Source organism: Schizophyllum commune, assembly GCF_000143185.2.
Source record: "Schizophyllum commune H4-8 unplaced genomic scaffold SCHCOscaffold_6, whole genome shotgun sequence".
Classification (NCBI taxonomy): domain Eukaryota; kingdom Fungi; phylum Basidiomycota; class Agaricomycetes; order Agaricales; family Schizophyllaceae; genus Schizophyllum; species Schizophyllum commune.
This window is the reverse complement of record NW_026089543.1, coordinates 1-23,387: the sequence shown is the minus strand read 5'-3', so window position 1 is coordinate 23,387 and position 23,387 is coordinate 1. Positions and strand designations below refer to the sequence as shown.

At 58.7% G+C, this 23,387-nt stretch overlaps 5 protein-coding genes across 5 annotated transcripts; 1 reads left to right on the top strand and 4 right to left on the bottom strand.

The window, feature by feature from the left end:
• Positions 1–321: 321 nt before the first annotated feature.
• SCHCODRAFT_02277242 (uncharacterized protein) lies at positions 322–1,855 on the bottom strand. Its single transcript, XM_050342252.1, has one exon. The coding sequence runs from the start codon at positions 1,499–1,501 to the stop codon at positions 587–589; it is 915 nt and encodes a 304-aa protein (XP_050199843.1). The 5' UTR covers positions 1,502–1,855; the 3' UTR covers positions 322–586.
• A 1,054-nt stretch (positions 1,856–2,909) lies between these two features.
• Positions 2,910–7,383, bottom strand: SCHCODRAFT_01194455 (uncharacterized protein; the record flags this gene model as incomplete). The annotated part of the gene is made up of 13 exons (XM_003032389.3): positions 7,353–7,383; positions 5,991–7,297; positions 5,799–5,934; positions 5,440–5,739; positions 5,283–5,381; positions 5,200–5,219; positions 5,083–5,125; positions 4,813–5,026; positions 4,664–4,756; positions 4,511–4,607; positions 4,171–4,465; positions 3,913–4,115; positions 2,910–3,176 (listed from the first exon to the last, which is right to left on the bottom strand). Exons 2-13 carry the CDS (start codon positions 7,284–7,286, stop codon positions 2,910–2,912), a joined length of 3,063 nt encoding a protein of 1,020 aa, XP_003032435.1. The 5' UTR covers positions 7,287–7,297; positions 7,353–7,383.
• A 458-nt stretch (positions 7,384–7,841) lies between these two features.
• Positions 7,842–13,742, bottom strand: SCHCODRAFT_02502787 (ARM repeat-containing protein; the record flags this gene model as incomplete). The annotated part of the gene is made up of 19 exons (XM_050343138.1): positions 7,842–8,097; positions 8,149–8,227; positions 8,280–9,121; positions 9,169–9,443; positions 9,493–9,733; positions 9,780–9,922; positions 9,975–10,048; positions 10,096–10,363; positions 10,411–11,055; positions 11,103–11,285; positions 11,342–11,881; positions 11,931–12,118; positions 12,171–12,350; positions 12,404–12,554; positions 12,611–12,774; positions 12,807–13,007; positions 13,056–13,286; positions 13,337–13,573; positions 13,625–13,742. The coding sequence occupies 19 exons, from the start codon at positions 13,740–13,742 to the stop codon at positions 7,842–7,844; spliced, it is 5,016 nt and encodes a 1,671-aa protein (XP_050199842.1).
• A 4,972-nt stretch (positions 13,743–18,714) lies between these two features.
• Positions 18,715–19,732, top strand: SCHCODRAFT_02577572 (uncharacterized protein; the record flags this gene model as incomplete). The annotated part of the gene is made up of 4 exons (XM_003031940.1): positions 18,715–18,967; positions 19,017–19,156; positions 19,192–19,317; positions 19,556–19,732. 4 exons carry the CDS (start codon positions 18,715–18,717, stop codon positions 19,730–19,732), a joined length of 696 nt encoding a protein of 231 aa, XP_003031986.1.
• Positions 19,733–21,016: 1,284 nt separating this feature from the next.
• On the bottom strand, positions 21,017–21,749 carry SCHCODRAFT_02678071 (uncharacterized protein; the record flags this gene model as incomplete). Its single annotated transcript, XM_050346722.1, has 5 exons — positions 21,017–21,140; positions 21,189–21,281; positions 21,332–21,408; positions 21,459–21,620; positions 21,669–21,749. 5 exons carry the CDS (start codon positions 21,747–21,749, stop codon positions 21,017–21,019), a joined length of 537 nt encoding a protein of 178 aa, XP_050199841.1.
• Positions 21,750–23,387: the final 1,638 nt, after the last annotated feature.

The window sequence follows — 23,387 nt, the reverse complement described above, 5'->3', positions numbered from 1 at the left end:
ACCGCGCGGAGCGACGTCCCGCCACCCTCACAAGCGCGCGCGCCGAGCTCCTTCATGCCCCCACTCCTGGAGCTCTGTCATGCCCCCGCTCCCCGCCGCCGCGCCCTCCTCGCGCGTCTCGCCCCGGGAAAGCGGGGGCTAGCAGGCAGTCAGGTTGTGTCTCTTTGCCTATCTCTCCCCCGATTCGCTTGCTTCTCTCCCCTCCTAATCGTTTGCTCCTCTCCCTTCCCATTCGCTTGCTACTCTCCCCTATGACTCGGTCGCCCCTACGGCCCCTCGAGCGGGCGGAGCGCGTGAGACTCTTGAAGCTCGCTCACCTCACTTGACTTCGACTCTCCTCACCTTCGCCTTCGATCCTCCTCACACAAATTCAACTTCCGCCCTCCTCACCTTCGACTGCGACTCTCCTCACCCAACTCCGACCCTCGTATCTCGCTCTCCGCATCTTCGACTCTCGACTCGAGGCGAGGTCGCGCCCAGGCTCCCGCCTTCGTTCGCTCTACTCTCTCGCCTTCTTTTTCTTTACTTGCCGCCTCCCTGCATTGCTCTACTACCCGCCGCCCTCCTACCCGCCTTCTCCTACCATCTATGTAACCACGTTGCTCCACCTCCCCGACTTCTCCATCTCCCCAAGTTGCTCCACCTCCCCGCCTCCCTCATTCGCTCCCTCCTCCCGCCCCGTGACCCCCTCTATGGAGGTAGGGTGCGCTCTCGACCCATACTTTGGGGCATGGGTGCGCTCTCGATCCCCCACTGTATGGGTGAGGTACGCCCCTCGATCCCCCACTGTATGGGTGGGGTACGCCGCTCGTCTCATACTGTGGAGGTAGGGTACACCCTCGACCCCGGGCGCTCCACCGCTCTTGGGGAGCGCCGCTTCGTGTACTCTCAAGGGTGCGCTGCTGCTCGTACTCCCAAGGGCGGAGTCGCTTCTCGTGCCCGCGGAAAGCGTGCCGCCGCTCGTGCTCGCGGAGGGTGCGCCGCTTCTCGCGCCCTCGAAGGGCGTGCCGCTTATCGTATTCTCGGAGGGTGCGCCGCTGCTTCCCGTACTCTCAGAGCGCGCGCCGCTTGTCGTACTCTCGGAGGGTGCGCCGCTGCTCGTGCTCTCAAGGGCGCGCCGCTGCTCGCGCGAGGACGTGCCGCTGCTCGTGCTCTCGGTGGGAGGGTCGCTTATCGTGCCCTCGGAGGGAGGGTCGCTTTTCGTGCTCGCGGAGGGTGTGCTGTTTCTCGTACCCGCGGAGGGCGGGTCGCGGTACAGTGCGAGAGGAGGGAGGGTCGTTTCGTGTACTCTCGGAGGATGCGCCGTTTCTCGTACTCTTGGAGGCGGGTCACTGTACGACGCGCGAGGAGGGTGCGCCGCTTTCCGTACCCACGCAAGGTGCACCGCTGCTCGTACCCACGCAGGGTGCGCCGCTGCTCGTACTCTCGAAGGGAGCGCCGCTTCTTGTACTCTCGAAGGGCGCGCCGCTGCTCGTGCCCGCGGAGGGTGCTCTGTTCCCATTCTTCGCCGACCGTGCGCCCCAGCCCTCGAAGCGGGGTGCTCGACCGCCCCTTCTCGACGTGAGCGCGTGACCGCCCTTCCCTCGAAGTGGACGCGTGACCTGTCCTTGACGCGGTGGACGCTTGGCCCTTTCTCGGCGTGGGTGCGCCTTCGACTCGATGGTCCCGCCTACTCTCCCGCGAGTCGCGTTCACGACACTCGACGGTCGCTGCTCTCTTCGCGCACCCCTGCTACCATCGGTGCGTCACCGCGATCCTCGATCCTCGGCGCGCTCGAATGAATGCGTGGAGTATGGTCGTCACCGTCCTCGGCGCGCTCGGGAGATGGCATTAGAGGAGCTGCCCTCTGCGCTCTAGAGGACGCGTAGAGCTGGGTGCGCTCGAAAAGACGGAAGGACCTGCGACCCTTCCCACACTCTGGAGGATCGGGGGCGATCTCGAGTCCCGAGGGATGAGAAGGAGGAGGAGGGGGAAGGCGCTGGGGGAGAGGGGGGGATTTATCGCTTGGGGAGGGGAGAGGGTGATTTCGAGCTCCGAGATACGAGAAGGAGGAGGGGGAGGATGGGAGAGACGAAGGAGGCGGAGGACGAGGGAGAAGGTGGGGTGGGGCTGAGACGGAGTGGGGGAAGGAGGGGAGAGGGGTCGAAAAGGAGGGGGAGAAGCAGATGAGTCGTGCGAGATGGTTGGCAGGGGATTAGGGATATTAAGGGGAGGATGACGAGATCAAGGGGAGCAGGGCGAGGAAGGGAGGTGTAATTAGATATTTTTCTACGACGGAGTCGATCCTCGCCATCCCTACTCTATCTCACTCCCCCGAGCTTCCCTCCTCTCCCCTCACTTTTCCATCCTGTTCCCTCCCCGTCTTCTCTATTCCCTCCCCTGCCCCTCCTTCCTCTCCGGCACCTTTCCTCACCTACCTTTTGACATCGGCCACGCTGACTCCCCCATTCTCCGCGGCCACCCTTCCCCCATCCTCCGCGGCCACCATTTTTCCCTACTCGGCGGCCACCCTGCTCCCATACTCGGCGGTCACCCTTACCTTCCCCCATTCTTAGCGACCATCGTTCTCCACTCGCGACGACTGGGTGAAGGCGCGTCTGCAGTCCCGACAACTGGTGGGAGCGACGACTTCTGGACGCTTGGTGGTCGCTACGACTCGTGGATTCCTGGTGGTCGCCACGGCTTCTGGATGAGGACGTTCCTTCGACTCGTGGATGCGATCGTTTCTGCGCAGTCTCTATACTATACGAGCGGAGTACGAAAGCGAGTGCGTATGAAAGCGAGCGTGTATGAAAGCGAGCGTGTATGAAAGTGAGTGCGTATGAAAGCGAGCGCTTATAAGGCGAGCGCGTATGGCACGAGAGGGCCGCTCTTCTTGTAGCGGTCCTCATGTGAGGTCGGTCTGCTCCCTATGAGAGCTCGGGAAGCTTCCTTTGAGCGTTCGAGGAGCTTTCTGGACAGTTCGGGGAGTTTCCTCGGAGATATCGAGGGGAGCAAGGGAGCATCTGCGACTCTCCTCTTTCATCCGCCCCATTCTCCTTGCAGGGGTTGCGTTTACTCCCCGCTTTGGTCGCGGGGATAGCTCGTCTTCGATCGATAGGGAGGTCGCGCTGTTGCGCCTTTGACTCGGAGGGCGAGGAGGTGAGAAGAGGGAGCGGGGACGAGAGTTGAGGCGGCTAGACAGGAATGAGCTGAGGAGGGAGGGAGAAGGGGAGGAAAGAGGTTCAGGGGAGTTGGGGGAGTTGGCGGGAGGGAAGAGAGGGGCGCCGTACAACCGCTCGAGGCGGACGGAGGAGGAGGGTGAAGCACTCGACGCTCGTCAGGGTTGTCGCTTGTTAGCCTTCTCCATGGTGGTCGGTTTCACGGCTTCAGCTCTCGAGGGCGCGGGGACGGGGATGAGGTAGGAGCGAGGGTCCGCTCGCTACGGCTTCTCGATTTGAGGAGAGGCGCGAGGACGAGAGACGACCCGGCCTCTCGAAGCGGTGGCTCCTCGAGCGCTGGAAGGGAGGGGGGAAAAAGGGAGCGGTGACCCTCTCGACTTGGGAGGGGAGGGAGAGACGGATGAGGAAGGGGAGAAACAGAACAGATGAGGAATGGATGTGGGGAGGGTCGTCAGGAAGTGGGATGTACAGGCGGTGGAGTGCGGATCCGAAGAGGGGAGAGCGGTCAGGGAGGGAGCGGGGATCACGCTTATGGTCACGTTCGGATCGAAGGTGGGAGCTGAAGGAGATAAAGGGTTGAAAAAGGCGGATAGGGCGAGGTAGGGGAAGGGAGCGCGCAACGGAAGGTAGGAGGGAGGAGGCAAGGGAGGAGAGATAGGGGATGGGGAGGGAAAGGACGAGACAATGACAGGGGAGGGCAAATGGGTTTCGCGCCTAGCGATGCGATCGCGTCCCTCTGACACTCACGCACCACATCCGTCCTCTCAATCGGTGGGATGAGAAGCAAAAGAGATCTGAGTTGGGGAGGACAAGGGGGAGATGCGTCGGGTGGTGTTGAGGAAGGGTGAGTTCGGAGGGCGGAATTACCTCGTATGGCGCCGCGCTCGGTATATGGTGCGGACGTGAGCGTGGCCTTGATGGACTCCTTGCAGGTAAGTGGTGCTTCACTAATGACTGTGACTCATGCAACTCCTTTTCCATTACTAGAACTCGGGGCTGCGTGCTGTACCATTAGATAGTTCAGCAGTCAGCATAGCCATAATCGCACTGCTCTGACGAAACTCAGCGATAACATCAGGGACCAGCCGGAGATGCTCGTTAAAAGCCTGAAGGTTGACTGTCAACGCCGCAATTGCGTCCAGCAGCGCAGGCATATCGAGTCCCTGTAGCGATGTTTGTCCAGAACTGGTCCTCTTAGGCCGCGAGCTGTTTGTCTCGCTATCGTGATACTCATATTCGCGGGGCGTCGCCTCTCGCTTGATTGTCGCAGAAGACTGATCGCGCATCTTCAAAGGCGTAGATTCCTGTCTGTCATCAACGACGCCCGCGCGGGTGGACGCAGGACGTACAATGTATGGATCGTTAGTTTCCTCGCTTTTTACTGCCCCATTTTCGCTTTCGAGGTACGGAGAAGTCTGGTGGTGCGTGTGGCGTGTTGAGGACTCGCTGGTGATCGACGTTAGAGGTCGAACGAATGAGATTGAGTCTACGCTCGCAAGTACCTGGACGCGTGCATCGATACGTCCGTATATTGGACATCCATGTTCTCATCCACTACGGACGCGCCGTCGGTGCTGACCTGGGAGGATTGCTCGCTTGATGCGCGAGACTGAGCACCTGAAGATGACCAAGGAGGGAAGGTGACACGTACTTCTGCTGCGTCTCCATCGTAGGGGAAGGATCCTCGGGTCCCGGAGACAGCTCACCGGGCGCTGGTGCGAGGCCTGGCGTGTAAGCCGATGGCTTATCGGCTCGGAAACGGGGAGGAACGACTGGTGCCGGATCCCAGTCCATCCTCAGCCAAGAAGCTCGTGATGGGAGAAATGAACAGGCGTTTACGGCATGTTGATCTGATTGAATAGAACCTAGAAAGCAAGTGCAAACAAGCGCCCATAATCTAAGTGTGCGTGGGCTGGCGTACATGTTTGAAGTCGTGTTTGACAAGCGTCGTTCTCGATGAGCCGCTGATATTCCATGCAGGATGACAATGTCGACTAAATGGTCGCGCGTACAGAGGAACGATAAGTCGCACGCATACCGCGAGGACGAGAGACTGTCCTGGGCAAATTGGGTCATTCCGGGCGCTTGTGGTTCGTCGTGTCCTCTGCTCATGCGACGAACGGATAGAGGCAGGCTCGACAAGATAAGATTGAATGTCTTCTGATACAGGGTGTTTCATGAGGAAGCCCATTGTAACAAGCAGCAGGATTACGAAGCGACCTGCCATTCGTCTGGAGAGTACTTAACACGAGCATCCATATCGCAGTGTAGAGCTCACCTAGCGAGAACTCCGTCAACAGTCGAAAGCGCGGGGTCGGCGCGCCGGCAGGGCGGAAGATAATTGTCTGCCTGCTGAAGTAGAAATGAACGGTGTATACCTCGATGCGCGGGTCACTGTCCGCAGCTTCAGTGACGCGATACATGGTGGACTCAGGCGTAGCGTGCGCGAAGTCCATAACGATTGCCACAGAGCTCGCGCTTTCGTTCTTCATATGGGCCAGGATGTTCGGCAGTACGTCGAGGATATGGTCTCGCACGATAAGACCTAGAAAGTACAGGCCGCGCGGGGATAGGGGCTCTGCGGGTGTGCGTAGGGTTAACAAAAAGGATGAAAGGAGGAGGTAGTGTAATGCTTACCTCTGCGCTCGCGCGCGCGCGGGCATAATTTTCTATGTCCCCCGGCCTTCCAGTGACTTCGCTGACACGCTTTGGAGCAGTAGAGAGCGGTGGCGCAAGGGCATGCGTGAAGCGATGCATCGGAAGGACTTGAGCACTGCAGGTGGATTCAGACAAGCGGGCTCAAGACTTAGGACCGAGACGAGAACACACCTTCACATCGGCGCAGCGCGCGGCAGTCGCCCACTGAGCAGCGAGCGTGACGCGAATGTCGTCGTACTGCTGTGCAAAGTTTGCAAGAGCGTACAAGTCTGAGTCTGGCGGGACGCCAGACCCACGCAGCTGATCGTTGACGCGATCGAGGGCGCGGGGGTAGACGAGCGTACAGGCGAGGCACTGTACGAGCACCGCCATGTCATTCTCCCGCGTGTGCTTAAGGTCCTGATTCATCAGCGACGCGAGACCTTCTTCGAGGGCGATCATCGCCGCGTGCTTGTCGTACTTGCAGAAGAGGCCGAGAATCTCGTAAGCGACGTGCACCGGGAACACGTCCGGAGAGGGGCCTGCTATTGAGCTCGACTGGGGCGAGGGACGTCCGACGAACGCGCGAACAATTCCGACGACACTCGTGACGACGACACGCGGAAAGCGATGCACTTCCATCGCGGGCATACGGCACAGTGCGCCCATCAGGTGGAGTTGCAACTGCTGTGACGCGAATTGGGTGTGCGGATCGATCACTTCGATGTAGCGCCCCGCCATTTTGAACAGACGGCGCGGGCGATTGTGTAGCGCCGCGAGTATGACGGCGGCCACCTCGTCTTTGAGGCCCTCGTCCGTGGCGCGGGAGAGGACAATGGGGAAGAGTCCAGCACACGTTCCGGCGGCGTGGGGGTGCGTCATGAATAGCGCAAAGGCGTAGACATCCGCAAGGCGCACATAGATATCGAGAGCGAGCCTGAGTAAACTTCTCGCGGGGTTGAAAAAGATATCCCACTGGAGGCGCGAGGTAGGCAAAGAGAGGATGGCGTGAATGGTAGAGAGTACGAAGTCTGTCGCTTTAACGCGAGCGTATAGCGAATCGTCGTAGGTCATTACAGGGCACAGCGGCGAGAGCCAGTCGAGCCACTCATGGAGCTCGGGCCAAACAGCAGAGACTCGCTCGGCTGTGGTAGGATCTTCCTTCAAGCACTGTACGCGTTGAATCGTCGATATACTCTGCATGGCAGATTTTACGGCACGGCCTTGAGGTGATGCCAGGAAATCCGAAAGTGGCATATCCCCAGGTGGCGTGCTGGCGAATATGCGAAATGGCTGTTTGCGTAGAATACACAAGACGCGGTTGATCGATACTTGGAGCTGATGAGGTGGCTGCGTGGATAATATCACATTGCGGAGGCGCGCGAGGGCGGCAGACAGGGCGTGTACGTCGGATGCGGCGCCTGCAGGTCTTTGGTTGAAAGCGTTCTCGTCCCCACAGGCCGGTAGATCGTTGTCGGAGTCCGTCATCCAGATTGATGCTGTCGCTGTGTATTCAGATTCGACAGAGAGAAAGTAAACTGGGAATAGACTTGCCGATGGAAAACTTCAGCGCTGTGGATGAAGGGCGGTCGAAAGCTGTCAATGTGACGGTCACAGTGACAAGCTCACTGTGACACGTGGGTTTGCACCCTTCGAGCCCAGCTCCGTGAGACGCTCCTCTCGGCGGCGCGACGCGGCGTTTGACGACGACATTGAGCTCAATAAACTACCTCCCAGCGAAATGGCTTTAGCGCGTAGGTCCTGTATTGGCGTCAGTCTGGGACCGCGACTGCATCGGTTGCGAAGAGCTTACCTGCGCCGAGGTAGAGACAAAAGGGCTGACTCGCCTATGCTATAGCCTCTTCGTCGTCGCCGAGGGAGGTGCGATATGGCGTCCTTTAATAGCTGTTACGCCTGAAATATCAAGATATTTGGAGGAGCAAATCGCAGTCGCTCTCCCGTAGGTATCGCTGTGCTCGTCGTTTTCGAGGATACCGAGCGATGATGCAGTATACATTTGCAGTCAAAACATGATACATTACACTAGAACAACCCTGATAAGCTCTCATCGTCAATCTCCTTGATGATGTCTCTCGCTAGTCTTGCCGGCCGCGCAATGGCAGGCCGTTCGTTCCCTGCGCTTTCGATCGCCTTCTGCGCTACGCCGAGCAGAAGACCGAGTTTTTGAAAGAGGTTCAATTGTCCGTGCGTCGACTCGTCTTCTTCGTCCTCCTCGACCACTGTCAAGATGACATGTGACGACATGAGCGTCTGCGGGGTGTCGGAAACGAGGTAGGTTCTGCAGAGGTTGATCAATGAGAGCAACGATGGCCGGCAGAGGGAGACGCACTCGACGACGTCCCGGAACGCTTCGGGGAAGTGAAGGGATCCGGCGCGCAGCACGGCACCAATGGCTTGCGCGAAGTGGTCTGAAAAGATGGTTAGTCCTTCGTTCGCGCCGCGTGCAGTCATGAAGCTCACCGTCATGCGTATCACGCAGCGCGTCGCTAACGAGCTCTACAATGGCCTCGCGCATCTTGTCACCGACGCTCGGTCCGGCGCTCTTGACCGTCTCCGCCAGCGCGAGCACTAGGCTCGCTCCGATAGGGTCATCGCTGGCCTTGACTCCCGCAATGAGCTCCGTCACGACCGGGTCCACGCGTGGCTGATGCTTCATGAGAGCACCTAGCGCCTTTGCCGCACGTGTACGAACAGCAACACTCGACGGATCTCCCGCACTCTTCACGAAGGTGCGCTGCAACTGAGGGAAGAACGGCTTCACGAAGACCGGGATGCGCTGAAGCATGACCATGAGTGCGGTTAGGATCGCGACCTTGACACCCGGCGGGTATGCGGTGGCTTGCGTGGCGACACGAATGAGCGGCCCGGTGAAGGGGACGACGAAAGGCTTGATGGCGTCCGGGGCGGTGCGCTCAACGAGGTCGCCGATGGCGTACGCGGCGGCTTCGCGCTGCTCGTTGCTGCCGGTAGTGAGGCCTGCAATGATGATGGGGACAAGGGGCGCAACGCCCTTTGGTAGGCTGAAGCCGGGGACGTGGTGTTCGGGGGTACCTGTAGACTCGATGCTTCGCCGAAGGGGAACGACCAAGGGCTCCAGTTCGTCCTTCGGTAGAGACTTGACGAAGGTGTCGAGAGCCTTCCAAGCGGCGGTGTGGATCTGAACGTCAGGTTCTTCCAAACCGGACACCAGCTGCCGTATCCAGTCGACTCGATAGAGGGACGCATCGAGCTCGGAGACGTCGCAGAACATCGCGAAGCATTCGTAGCCGCTCACTCGGCGTCGCGGTGCGGGTGCTTTTGCCCTGCAGTACCGTTAGAAGCGAATGGAACTGAGAAGGTGTATACTTACCAGTCCAGCAATACCATCATGACCGTGTTGAGGCCTTCCAGGTCGTTGATCGACGACAGAAGTGCACGCAATGCCTCGTCGACAGCTTCCCGCAGCTCGTCGTCTTGTGTCTCTTCAAGAACGCGGACAAGAGCTTGGATGATGACGGTCAGACGTTTGCTTAGAGCGTTTCCAGCGACCGTGACAAGAGCCGCGAGGGCGCGCGCATTGAAGACCGTCATCGGTATGGCGGTGAGTGTCGGGATGAGAACGGGGAAGACCGTGGCGGCGCGGACCTGGTATTGTGTTATGCGACTAAAGCAACAAGCAATGCAGACAACTTACATTCATGACTTCTCGCAACGCCTGCAGAGCGGTGCCCGAACCTTTCCCTGGTTGACGCAGCGCTTCGAGAAGCGTCGGGATGGTCTCGTCGATCGCCTTCGCACCCATTTGCTCTTGAAGAACATCGAACGCCTTGGCAGCTGCCGCCCGTACGTTTGCCTCGTCGTCGACGAGCGACATGCGAACCATCGTGATGATCTCGTCCTCGTGGCCTTCGCGTTGAGCCTCGGAGGAATTGAGCCTGTAGAAGATGAGACAGCGAACATAATATCAAGTAAAGCACGCACATCGTCTCGCAGAGCACCAAGTTGACGCCCTCCCTTGTCCTCGCGTCCGTGGACTGAACCTTCGAGCGAAGTATAGCCAACATCTCGCCGACGAATCGCTCGCCGAATTTCCGACATGTCTCGGCCACGGTACGGTTCGCAACCTATGGTATGGCGGGTCAGAGGCGCAAGACAACTATGCTACCGAGCACTCACGTCCTGCTGATCGAATTCGGAGCTTGAGATGAGCACGATGAGTTGGGAGACAAGCTCCGGCAGGAGCTCGCGAACTGCGACATATAAAAATCCTGCATGATCATAAGACAAGACGACATACCAGTTCTTGGCGTGTTGTGGACGAGCGCCTTCCAGATCTGGATGGACGAGGTACGGACAACGAGAACGCTGTCTTGCCGAACGATGTACAGCGCGGAAAGGATGCGATCGCGCCTTTCTTGACCAAGTACCTCGACCAGCGCCTTACGAGAGGACTCGGCAACATTGGCTTCCACCTCGCCCGTGTCGTCCTCGTCAAAGTCGGACGTCTTCCCTGAGATACCGGAGACCTTGAACAGTAGTTCTCCGACGAGAGTGATAGACGATTGCTGACAAGAGATGAGTAAATGCGCCTGGATCGTGGGAGAGACCATACCCGAATACGCCAGCCCGGATCGAACATGCCCTGCTCGAGCTCCGGAAGCAAGAGGTCTATCGCGCGGTTCGCATAGTTGGTGACTACCATACGACCGGCGCGCATCGCAGCATCGCGAACGTAGTCCTCCGTATCCGCCAAGCCGCTGAGAATTGGAGCAATGATTCGGGGCAGATGAGGCTGGAAGCGCATGCCGAAGGTGGCCGGGAGGTAGACGAGCAGCGACATGAAGCCTTCGCGCACGGTCGCGCGCGGGCTCTGCGCGTTCGCGATGACATCGGGTAGTAGACCTTCCATGCGCTCCATACCGAGACCGGAGAGAACTTCAGAGAGACCTTGCGCGGCACCTTGACGGTCGACGCCAGATGTATCCGTCTTGAGGGTTCGGAGGAGGCCTGGGACAAGGTCTGGAAAGTAGGATTCGCCAAGTCGTTCGACGAGTGTACCGAGGGCCTTTGCCGCAGTCGCGCGAGCTTCGGGGACTGGGTCGGCAAGTACAACGTGGACGAGGGGCAGGAGCGCGCTGAGGTACGGTACGAAGTCTTTGGTGTCGGTCAGCGACGCAAGATTGCCGACAATTTGAGCAGCTTTGCGCTTCGTCTCCGCGCCGCGCTCTTTAAGGCCGCGCTCTACGATGGGGATAACCTAGCGGGATGTCAGCATGCATTTCCGAATGATCGAGTTGTGCGCACCAAGGCCAGCGAGGAGTGATCGATGTAATGCATGAAGCTAGTCTTCAGCAGGCCTGTGAGAGCGTTGGGCGTCTTGGCGGGATCAACCAGCGCCTTCAGAAGGACGGGAACCAGGCTCTGAATCTCCGGGTTGCTGATGACCTCGCCGAACATCTTGAGACTCTTATTCGCAGCTGAACGGACCTGATCGATTGTTGATTAGACGGAAGAACACAGGTCATGTTTGCCACCGAGCTCACCTGGGCGTGACTGTCCGTCAAGACCTCAGTCAAACGAGGGATGATGATAGGGAGGCTCAAACTGAGCTGGCGAGGGGAGCAGTAGGCCATCATACCGAGGAGCTCGATACTACCCTTCTTCGTGCGCCATTGCTTCTCCTCCAGGCCCTCGAGCAGCGTGGGAAGGATGAGCTTGACGCCATACCCTGACAAGCGCGACATGATGACCTTCGCCGCATCTTGGGTAGCCTCGCGTACGTCGGGTACGGCGTCGCCGAACTCAGTCAGGAGAAGAGGGAGGACGAGCGTGATGTACGGCTCGAAGAGGCGACCCAGCGTGGTGGCGAGGGTCTCGGTGGCAAACATAGCGCCTTGCCGGGGTTCGTAGCGCTTCTTGTCTTCCGTCGCTGCCTTGATGCGCTCCATGATCTGATACTTCTTCATCGCGCCGATCCCCGCGCCACGCACGGCTCCCGCAAGACCATACGCAGCACCGCGGCGGACGGCGTACTTGGGCGCATTGAAGAGATTGTCGAAGAGGCGGTCGATGAGAGACGTAACCTACACCTCGACGTTAGATATCAGCGATACCTCGTCCGGGTCCGCTCACCTTTGACTCCTCCATACCAGCCACCAGCGGCGCGAGACATTCGCTGACAGCGATTTGGACTTGCTCCGCCGGCGTTGAAAGCGCGTCGACAAGTTTGTCGACCACGGTCGGGATGCGAGCATCAGACGCGTCCAGATGCCTCGCCAGGCGACCGAATAGGACAACAACAGATTCTTGAATATAATCGCCTACAATCTTGTCAGCCAGAACTTTGGGAGGAGGACAGCCGCATTGACAAACCCGCTGGTGTCCCACCGCTACCCGCGGCCAGCTGCGCCTCGAACATTGCGATGAGGGGAGGGAGAATCTTCGCGTCGCCGCCGTGTATATCGATGACGGCCACCCCTGCATCGAGCATGGCGCGTCGTACGGCAGCCTCGCGATCTCCGAGAGGAGGGTCGCCTTCCCTGTCGTCCTTGGCTGCGAGCATAGTTAATGTGATGCGTAAGACGTATCGTAATTCATAGCCGTACCTGCGTGTCCGGCGCCGCTGATAAGGAATCCGAAGAACGGTTCGACTTCGTCTAGCGGGAAGTGAGGAGCAAGGTGGGCAAAAGCAAGTCCGACAGCTTCGCGCGCAGGCCACGGGTCAGCTCGATCAAGCGACGATGCAATGACCATGCCCTTGTCGACCGTCAATTCTACGAGCTCCGTTTTCGAAAGCAGGCCGATACACTCACATATTGATCGAACTCGGGAGCGAGAATGCGGGCTTTCTCGCGGTAGTACTCCTTCAGTACAGCGAGCGTTTCCACCGCATTCGTGTTGGTCGGACCGGGCTTGAGGGAGACAGCGTCGGCCAAGGCGACGGCGGCCGACTTGCGCACATAGGAAGCGGTGTAATCTGCATATGAGGATGGTAAGTGGATGTTATACAGCAAATCGAAGAGTAGTACATGCCAAGGAATCCAACGTGGACGCGTACCCAGGCTTCGCCCAATTCCGGCACGTCCAGCCCATTATCCTCCCAGATACCTCTCGCAAGATCGACGTTCTTCTCGTCCTCAACGTCATGGCAAGCGAGCCAGAGAGCAGGGGACCAGTTGTCGCCGACGAGCGACGCGTCGAAGGGACTTGCTGCGGAGACGTTTTAGAAGATAGTCCGAGTTAGGTGGAACGACTGACCGATGACTTGAGAATTTGCGCCCGCATGCGTTGCTGTGGTACCCTCAAAGGACGCGGGAAACTGCGCGCCAGTGACAGAGGCATCCAGTCCGCCTTCCGGTGCCGTACCGCCCCGTAGCTCCGTAAGATCGAACGGAACGAGAGCATTTAGACATGCCTGTCGTGCATACGCCTCCGCAGAGAGCGTCCCTGAAAGCAGCGTTGCGATCTCATAAGCGAGAGGGAAGGGTTCTGGAAAGGCGGTGTTAGAGTAAGTCGAAGGCTCTTACGATTTTGCGCACCGATTCCCGTCAACTCCTCTTCGGCCTCCGCCGAAGCCGCGATCGTCTCGCCTACCGCTATCAGCGTTTCCGCGGCGCCTCTTCTCAGTGACGACTGCTTCCTGACCATCTCGATGAGCAGCGATATGACGCCAATGCGTGGATATGCTCTATCGGAGAGGGAAGCAGCGTGAAACGTCAACGCATCCAACGCGAGGGTGAGCTGCTCAGTGGACTGCTCGCGAATGGCAGCCTCGTCTACAAGGAAAATGAGTACACGGTGGTGCTTCCGTTGCGCTTAATACTGACCGCCGTCGTCAGTGATGGCCTCCCTCTCCACGACGCGCTGCATAAGCGGGAAGACGTAGCTGAAGCTCGCAGCATCAAGAGGCGCCTGCTCCGATAGGAAACGCAGTCGGTAGAGCATCCGCGCGATGAGGGCTGCAGCTAAAGTCAATGTGCAGTCTCTTTGTCTGATATGGCTACGTACCTCCAATGGGCTCTTCAGCAAGTTCTCGCGGAAGCGCGTCGCAATCGAATGCACGAAGCGTCGCAACGCCGACCCATCGAGCAAAGCCAGTCGACGCGAATGGCCCGAGACGCGAGGAGCACACTTCGGACAAGCGCTTCGACACGTTGAGCAAGGCATATCGCACGAAAGGTCACGATACTTACCAAGTAAACCTCGATTCCCTTGCTCCCAGCTAGTCGCGTTCCCGTGCTCTGCACGCCTTCTTCCGTACGCAGACCACTCAATACGCCGTTGAGCAGCAGAAGGGCGACGCGACTAACGTAACCCTTCGACGCCGCGCGGATGTCTCCGTCAGGGACGTCGGCGGATACCTAGTTCACATCATGAGGGTCAGCAAGGTAAACGAAAGCAGGCCAAACTAGTTTACGCACGACCGTCGCCCAAGCCTCCACCCACGCGAGGCCGCGCTCGAGTTGGACCTTGACGCCCTCAACCTTGGCTCGCGCGGTCGCCTCAAGGTCAAGCTGCGCTTGTACAGCCGCCTGCTGTGCCTTCGTGAGAGTAGGTGCGGCGCCTTTGCCTGCGATCTGCGTTAGTACATCCATGGAAAAGACTGGCGCGCGCTACTTACCGAGCTCCTTTCGAACTTCGGCCTCCCATTTCCTGAGCTCGGCGTCCTTCCCCTTGATGGTTGCTTGCGGCCTGATGGGAGTCTTTCAAAGACTGCCGATCACAATTCGAACTTCGCTTACTTATCGCCCTCGAAGTTCGGCGCTGCGTACAACTGCCCTGCAGGCGTCGCCCAAGCTCCCAAATCGTCCTTCGTGAGTGCTGCGAGCGTTGACTGGAAGAATGTTAGTTCCTCGAGGTGACGAGCCCTAATGAGGAGAACGTACAGGATCCAAGTCCACGATGACCTGTGAAATCGCGCGCGGGACCACCGTGTCCGGTGCGACGAAGACAAGTGTCGCGACAGCGCGTGCAGCAGCGGCGGGTAGTCCAGTCGAGATCGACGTCGTGGAGGCTTCGAGAAGGGAGGTAAACAGCGCGTCAAGCGAGGTGTCTGCGAAAAAGTTAGATCGGGAGCTCGATCGACGAGAAGAGTAGATAAAAGGCATATAGGTCGCGGCAGGAGGCACACCAAACGGCGTGATGGACGCACCTACGACCTCCCTCGGGTCCACACCCGCGCGTCCACAGAGTCCAATCCAGGCCGAGGTCTTGTTCTTGCCGCCTGCTGGGCCAGAGACGAGCTCGTGGTGCGCCGGGACAATCCATGCAGACAGCTCTTCATGCTTGAGTTTCGGCGAAGCGGCGTCTGAGAAATTGTATCAGCGGATGGCTCGTCCACAATCGAGAAAGCAGACGACAGAAGCACGTACCACCAAAGGCCACCGACGCTAGGACCAGCGCGCGCAAACGCTCCACCGGGAAAGGCTTCTCCGCCTTTGCTCCCTCGGCATCCTCTGCGGTCTTTTTCGCTGCCGGGGCGCTCTTCTCCTTGTCCTTCGCCTCTTCCTCGGTGATGAGGTCCAGCACGCCTGCGCGTACAACGGCGCTGACCGTCTGAGATGACACAACGTCAGCTGTACTGTCCTCCATCTCCGAACCGCGGAGTCTTCATGTATGTCTCCTGTCGCGCGTCTTTACCCGCTTCTTCGCGCGGACCGCCTCAAGCCTCCCTCTGATATGCGACGAGGGTAGCCGTGCCACTCACCTTGCCTACCCTTCCGGCCGCTGCACTCACGAGCGCGTTCAGTTCCCCTCTCACTCCATAATCCGCCGCCCGGGTCGCCAGGTGCGCGAGCATCGTACCGAGGGGTGCGAGATTGACGTCCGCTTTCGATGATACCTCGACGGCGAAGGCCTCGAGCGCAGCGACGCCGGCGCGGGCGAGCCACGAGAGGTCGGACCGAGCGCCTGCAGGACGGTCAATCAGCAAGTCAAGAAAGGCGGCATTGATCGTCCTTGAGGCGAGGAAGAATTGCGTGCAACGGGAGATGGTGAGGATCAAGGTCAAAGACTCACCTTCTCGCAGAACCTTCCCGTACACTCTTTCGTTGACCAACGAGCTCGCGTGGTGCGCGCTCTTCGCCGGTGTCAACTTTCCTGCGGCTGCCGCGGGCGCTGGGCTCGCTTTGCCCTTCGCGCCTACGCCTTTTGACGCTGCGCTCGTTTTCGACGGCGCGCCAGCTTTCGCGCCCGTCTTGGCTGCACCCGTGGCTGCCTTCCCGCCCGCAGCGGGCGTCGACCGTCCGCTCGCCGGCGGTGCGGTAGCTGTTGTTGCGGAAGCCGACGTCGACGCGAGCATGCCCCTTAGCGCGGGGTCCGACAGTATCTTGTCGTCCTTCGCGTCTCGCAGCAACACCGCTGCGGCGCGCCACCCTTCTCCGGGCGTATGCGTGCCCGCGAGGAGCGTGAGGAGGGCGGGGATGAGAGTTGGGAGGAGCGCGGCGAGGGCGGGGGTGGCGGAAGGCTGGGACTAGCGTGAGTACGCGATGAGACATCCGACATCGTAGGGCCTTCGAGGCGACCCTTTGAGTGGGAAGACGACAAAGACACCGGTGCTTACCTTGTTTTCGCCCGCTTCCCACACCGCTCCGCATGCAATCTCGACACCCGCGCGTCGGATGGTCTCCTTCTTGTCCGCCAGAAGGGCAATGAGAGCCGTCGTAGTGTCCTTGGGGAGAGGCGCGGGGCCTAGTACGATGTGTCAGCTTGTCAGCTCAAGGATGCAGGAGAACAAGAAGAGATGTAGGCAAACGACGAGGAGGGTGAGAAAAGAAGACACGAATGCTGGACATACCTCGTAGCACTACCGTGAGCGCACTTCGCAGGGCAGCCGTGAGCGCGTTGAGTGGCGCATCGTGCGTCTCCTTCGCGAGGAGCGGGAGGCCGGTTTGCAGTGCGAGGAGGGCGGGCTGGGGAGGATGTTAGCGGTGGTAGTGCGAATCAAGTAAGCGACGAATGCGGAGAGCTGGGTGCACGACTCGGAGAAGGAATAGTGAAGAGGCGAAGTATCTACACAACGACGAAGGAAGAGGTGGAGGTGAGCGATACCGCGACGTGCGATGCCTTTCTACAGTCGCCTCCCTCTTCGTATCGTTCGATCACATGTCCACCATTCCCTGCACATCCGGCCCCCTTCGCTCGACGCAGCACGCAAGGCCGCCCGACACTCACCTCACTTCCCTCCCCCGCACCCACCACCCTCCCCACCATCGCATACAGCGCCGCGCGGTGCTCCGCGCCCGCCGTCTTGCCCGCCTTCGGGAGCGCGAGCAGCTGCGTGAGGGCGGTCGTGGCGGTGTCGTTGGAAGAGCCTATTAAGCAGTCAGCATTGGGGATATAAAACTGGCCGGATCTCGAGCATGGAAGCGGAGGTGCACGAGCGTGGAAACAGAGATGCGCATACCCTCCGAAGCACTGCCTTCAACAAGCGCAGCTATCAAATCCCCTGCATGCGACGCACCCACGCCGCGCGCGAGGTTCACGACCGCGGGCAGGAGCTTGTTGACGAAGGCTTGCGGTAGTTGACGCCGGGAGGGCGCGGGGTCGTTCGTCGGGATGGACGCGGGATGCGTGTGCGTCTTGACCAAGCGGGTGAGAGCTGTGTGGGAGGGAATAGTCAACACCATCGACAAAACGAGCAGAGATTCATCCACGCACCTACGGTAGCCCCCTCTGGTGCGCGCATGAGTGCTTTGTCTGCTGCGTCCGCGAGCTTGTCGAGGTCGGTATCAGCGAGTAGGTGTGCAGCCCAGTCGTCAAACGCGTCGAGGACGTAGGGAGGTAAAGGCGTCCGCGAGAGGAGGACGAGCGTTGTGTATAGGGTCGTGAGCGCGGTCTTCTGGGCTTCTGAGATGGTTCCCGAAGTGGGCTTGAGTCTCAAGGTGACACCAACCGCAACGCCGAGGAGGGGGAGGAGGGTCGCGGGGTCGGAAGCGTTCTTGCCGAGCGAGGGTTTCGCGCTTGCGAGGGACACCAGCGCATCGATCGTGTCAGGGAGGGCGTCCTTCGCATTCCGCATCGCGCGCCTGACTCGCGTGATCGCACCGTGCTTAGCGCCCGGCTTGCCGCTGGCGAGCACAGTGGAGAGAAGGGCAGCGGCAGTAGTGAGGTGCACGGAGAGGAGGGGGCTGGAGGTCGGTGTGGTGCCTGTACATGATGAGGAAGGGAAACTTCAGTGATCGAGCAATACAAAGACGTATCGCACACGCACCTCTTGCTAGGGCCAGATCCCACAGCGTACACACCCATCCGAGCAGTACGAGCGCATCTCCCGGTGCGCTGGCTTTCCCTGCCTCGTGTGCGAGCCAATGGACGGCATGTTCGAGCACGCCTAGGCGGTCCTCTGCCGCTCGCGCTTCGTCCGCGGCGACGAGCGCGCGGCCCACGGATTCTCCTTCGGGCACGCGTGTGAGCACGCCAAGGAGCGTGAGCGCATCGGATAGGTTGTAGTAGGCGAGGGCGGAGGGGGTGAGACGCGCTAGGAAAGCGCGGCGTCTGGGTACGGGAGCATGCAGGAGCTCGGCGCGCGCTTGGGAGGCTGGCGGGACGTCGATCGGGGCGGTTGGGGACGAGGGAGAGGATTCGTCATCGTCAGCGATGGGAGCAGCGCTGCCAAAGCCAAAGCCGTCGTCGGCCATCGGGGTGGGGGAGGTCGGGGAGGTCGGTGCGGGGTCGGTACGGGCTAGCCAAGCCGCAACGGAGGCGGAGGGCGAGGGAGACCTGCGCGCTTTTCGTTCGATGGCCTGAAGGCGAGCAAAGGGGCGCTTAGTGCTCGTCGTCGTCGGCGGCGTGATGCTTCGTCGTATCGCCCGTCGATCGCGGACGAAGACGCGTCGAGATGATGATCTTGAGGTGAAAAACGCGAGACCGCCACATCGGACACCGGGCCGACATCCCGCTCTTCACTTCCCCGGCCATGGCGCACATCGAGGTCGTCGAGGACGACGCGCCCGCCGATGACTATGGCGCGGTGCTGGACGAGGTACCTATACATAACGCGCAGGTCACGCATGACTCTCGGCGAAAACGGCGCGTACGCCCTGTACAGCCTCAGCCTTCCCGCTGGAAGCGCGCTGGCCTCTGGTCGCTTTTCTGCCTCGTCTTCTGGCTCGCGTACACGATGAGGAGGCACCTCGATCGGCCCTCTCAGGATATGCATGCGAAGAGGTGTGTGTCTGTACGCTTCGCTTTGACCACGACTGACACGCATACGGCCAGGGGACGTCAAGGTCGCAATCCTGCTCGCGCTCATGGACCTGCTTGAACCCATCTCGATCTTCTTCTTTCAGCTAAAACCCACCTTCGTGAAGCACGCGGACGATCTGTCGAATGTCACCCGTGCAACACGGTTCACCAGTGTCTTAGCTAGGACATCCCGCCTCGGTTGTTTTAGCTAAGATACAGGGAATGCTCCAAGTCCCAGCCGTCTCTCGCAGCCTTGCCGCAGCGCTCTCCCCAGTCCCAGCCCGCGTACCACTATCCCAGCGCGCATCCCGGAATCCCGGCGAGCATCTCTGGTGTATGTTGTACCCAATATAATATTTCATACGTTTCTCCAAGTCCCAGCGCGCATCCCACCGTCCTAGCTCAGAGTCCCGGAGTCCCGCGCGTTGTCCCTGCGTGGAGGGTGATTGTCCTACCTTTCCGCCCCCAGTCCTCGCTCCCCGCCTGTTGTCCCAGCATCCCGGGCAGAGTCCTACCGTCTCTCATGACTGGTCCCGCCGCTCAAGGGACTTGTAGGAATCTAGTATTTGCAGGTACAGGGGTCACACAGTGATAGCGCGCAGGAAATCTCCAAGACGGGTTGCCTCGTCGTTGAGATGGTCGTCCTCGCCCATGCCACCGAGTCCTTCGTCGAAGTGATCGGCGCTAGTGGCACGCTCCTCAAGGCGAGCCCTCTGCCTCTTGACCCCCTAAGACGTCTGGCAGAATAGGGATGCTCACAGTGCTCGCGACAATGCCCGGCAGTGCATAAAGCTTCTTTATGCATGTCTTATGCACGTCGTTGACTCTGCGTCGGCTGTGGGGATCTAGGTGAGAGTCAGGTACTCTTCCCTCACTCTTCAGGCTCCTTTGTACGCTTGTACTATTTCTTCTTTTTCCTTTTCTCGGTACTACTAGATACGGCTACGTGTAGGTCTACCACACGAGGTGCCTACCTCGTCATGTATGTCGACACTAGGCTCGTGAATCAGCTCATCAGCCTATGTTTGAAATCCGCTCGTGGCCTCGCGGAGCTGTAGGCCGGCTGGGCAACTTTGGTGGGTTAGCAATGAAATGCAATGAAATGGATAAACCACCGTTTTATGCGCTGCGACGCTTCAGAAACGCGACCACTTTTCGGATTACTGTGTTTGTACACCGGTCGAGTCGGACCGAACCTCTTTTCGACAGGCTGTCAGTGACGCTTGGCCCGATGGAATCAGCTCAGAAAAATCAAGCATGCCCGGAACATCTAGCTCTATTGACATGTCAGATATCGTGGGGGAAAGCTTGTGGATGCTCTGCTAAGCGTCCCTCAAGTTTTTTGATGCATGCCGAGCAATGTTTGGTCAATGCCGAGGATCTTGGCATTCCGGCATTTCGGCATTTCGGCAAGAACTCGTCATGAACTTCACGTACGCATTCTGTTGTTGGCGCTGTAACATTTCTGTGCGGCTATCCCTCTTATTCCCATAACTAAGGGTAGTTCCGTAACTCCAAGGTCCCTACCACTCCAAGGGGGTCGACTTTTTTTGGGCCTCGGATTAAGGCGCAAAACCTGCTAATCCGTGCCCTGGTCAACACTCTTAGGGGGACTTGACCGCAGGTACTCGGATTAGTGGATGTGATGCGCTAATTCGGATGGATGCCTGCTCGAATTAACGCGTTCAGTCGACTAATCCGCCACACCGCATCCCAAAACGGCCTCTGGGTCTCAAGACTCCCTCGGGCATCCCCGAGATGCACGAGGGCATCGAGGGCGCCCAGGTTGTTGAGGGCACTCAGGTACACCCCTATTCGACTTCATGTCCTAAGGCTCCCTCCGAAAGCCTCAGGACACGACAGGTCCTATATCTCATTGTCGTTCTCCTGAGGCGTGTATAGGGCACTCATGTAAGACAGTGATGCACGTAGGCGAGGGCTAGATTCGGTATATAAAAGTACACAATGGGACGAAGCTAGCGAGAAGTAAAAGCTCGCGACGAGCACAAGATATGGTAAAGATAACACAGCAACTACGCGAAGTCCTCCTCCTCGCTCCCAACAGAAGCCTCCAAGGCTTCGAAGTCTACACCCTGCAGGTGGCCTGGGCTGGGCGTGAGATACCCATCAAGTAGGTGGCTCTTGCCCGCGTCGCGGCTGAAGTACAGATTAGTAAGCAGCAATATGTAAATCATGCTTGCGTACAGGATAGTCACAAGCAGCGTATACTGCAGCTTGCGCGTGAACCTCGGGGCACTAGCCTGCAGCATGTTGAAGGACGAGCGGTGGCGAAGATAGCTGGCAGAGCGGTCAGCAGGCGAAGCATCATACGAAGACCTTGATCCAACCTCTTGCGGCCGGCTTCCTCGGTGAACGTGCCTGGACTAGGGATACCGTTCCCCCACGACTTCAAAACATTCTCAATCTGAACAAAGCATCAATGATGGAGAGATGTATGGTCAAACAAAGACATACCGCAGCTCCGACAAGGGCAAACATAGTCACAGAAATCTCGCGGTGGGAGATCATGGTACGAGTGGCGTTGCGGTTTGCCTTGCTCTGGCCGAAGCAGACAGACGCGATGACTGGCTTGATGAAGGGGGACTGGAAGGGCATGTTGCGGTTGACCTTCCTCGCCTGCGATAGCATGAGTAGGACCAAGATGAATGACAGTTATTGACATACCTTGATGTCGAGGTCACCGTACATGTAGTTCATGTCCGTGCGCAACCACTTGATGGTCTCGACGATCTCCTCGACAGTCATTTCTCCCGGGATGCCTGAGAGAAGTACAAAGGTCTATATATATAATCCCTGAAAACGACGTCGTTTTCAAACCCTGTGGCTGTGCAGATCACTAAATTGGTCAGTAATTTAGTGATTGAAGAGTGAAGCGAACATCGGTTTCGCGAAAGTGGCGAAACCGATGAAAAATCGTGAAACCGATGAAAAATCGTGAAACCGATGTCGGGAGACGGGTGGAGGACACTGGCTGGTTTAGTGACCTGCATTAGACAAAAAGGTAAGGGGAAGTCTAGTCGTGCTGAGCCGGCGATTTCACGAGCTAAAGAAGCGCAGGACGCGCAAGACCTCAGTCTTCCTGCTAGTGGAATAGCGACTGATATCCATACCTAAAGAAGCGCAGGACGCGCAAGACTAAAGTACAGTCAGTAAATAGTATGAGTATAGTAAGTGAGATAACATACCCTCAGTCTTCCTGCTAGTGGAATAGCGACTGAGGGAAAAGAGATGTACAGTAAGGATAAATACGGACGCCCCCGGAGCGGCGTGGGAAAGTTCTTCCCGAATAGGAAGGCGGACCAAAAGCGTGGACGCGAGGCAAACCGTCCACCCATGGGAGGAGGCAGACTCGCCCCTCTATACCCTACTTTTGACACTCCCACTCGAGTCTGGCCGTAAACCCATACCTTGGCAGAACTTGAGATGCTTCTCATGAGGTAGTGCCTTGGTGAAGATGTCCGCGACCATCTCATCCGTGGGGTACCAGAGGACGACGCACTCGCCGGTGGCAACCAGCCCATCGCGGATGTAGTGGTACTTCCGCTGGATGTGCTTGGTCCGAGCCCGGAACTGAGCATCCTGGCTGAGGATAATGGCCGCGCGGTTGTCGCACCTAAGCTCGGTGGCACCGGCCTGCGGACGTCCCAACTCCTCGAAGAATGAGCGGAGCCACGCCAAATGCTGGCCAGCATTAGCTAGACCAATGTACTCCGACTCGGTAGAAGAGAGAGAAACCATGGACTGCCGCTTGCTGGACCAACCAATGGCGCCCCGACTTGAGATGAACACGAAGCCGGAGGTAGACTTGGACGTGTCGTTGCATCCGCCCCAGTCAGCGTCGGTGTAGCCATGGAAGTCGAGGTCCATGCCAGCGTCAGCGCCATCATAGACAAGGCACCAGTCGCGCGTCTTCTAACCCTCTGATCCTGGTTTTTGCAACAGAATGAGGTTTGAATCAGATTGAATCTGTTGATTAGGGTTAGGATTAGGGCTAGAACTGAGGCCGTTATGCGCCTAGTCTGGTTAGAGCATGGTCCGGAGCCTGCAGAACTAGGGCCGTTATGCACCTAGGTACGGGAGCGCACTTGTCCGACCACCTAAACTAGGCGCGTTACGCACCTAGGCAGGCGCCGGCACTCACGCGCCACGCCATACTAGTGCCGTTATGCCTCTAGTTAGGCCGAAGCGTTGTCCGCCCTGGCCGAGGTTTTGTCCACTCGGACCAAACTAGCGTCGTTAGGGTTAGGGTTAGGGTTAGGGTTAGGGTTAGGGTTAGGGTTAGGGTTAGGGTTAGGGTTAGGGTTAGGGTTAGGGTTAGAGGGTTAGGGTTAGGGTTAGGGTTAGGGTTAGGGTTAGGGTTAGGGTTAGGGTTAGGGTTAGGGT

What these genes read in the sequence shown, in the direction of transcription:
- SCHCODRAFT_02277242 (XM_050342252.1), bottom strand. Translation starts at nt 1,501, where the DNA reads ATGGGAACAGAGCACCCTCCGCGGGCACGAGCAGCGGCGCGCCCTTCG.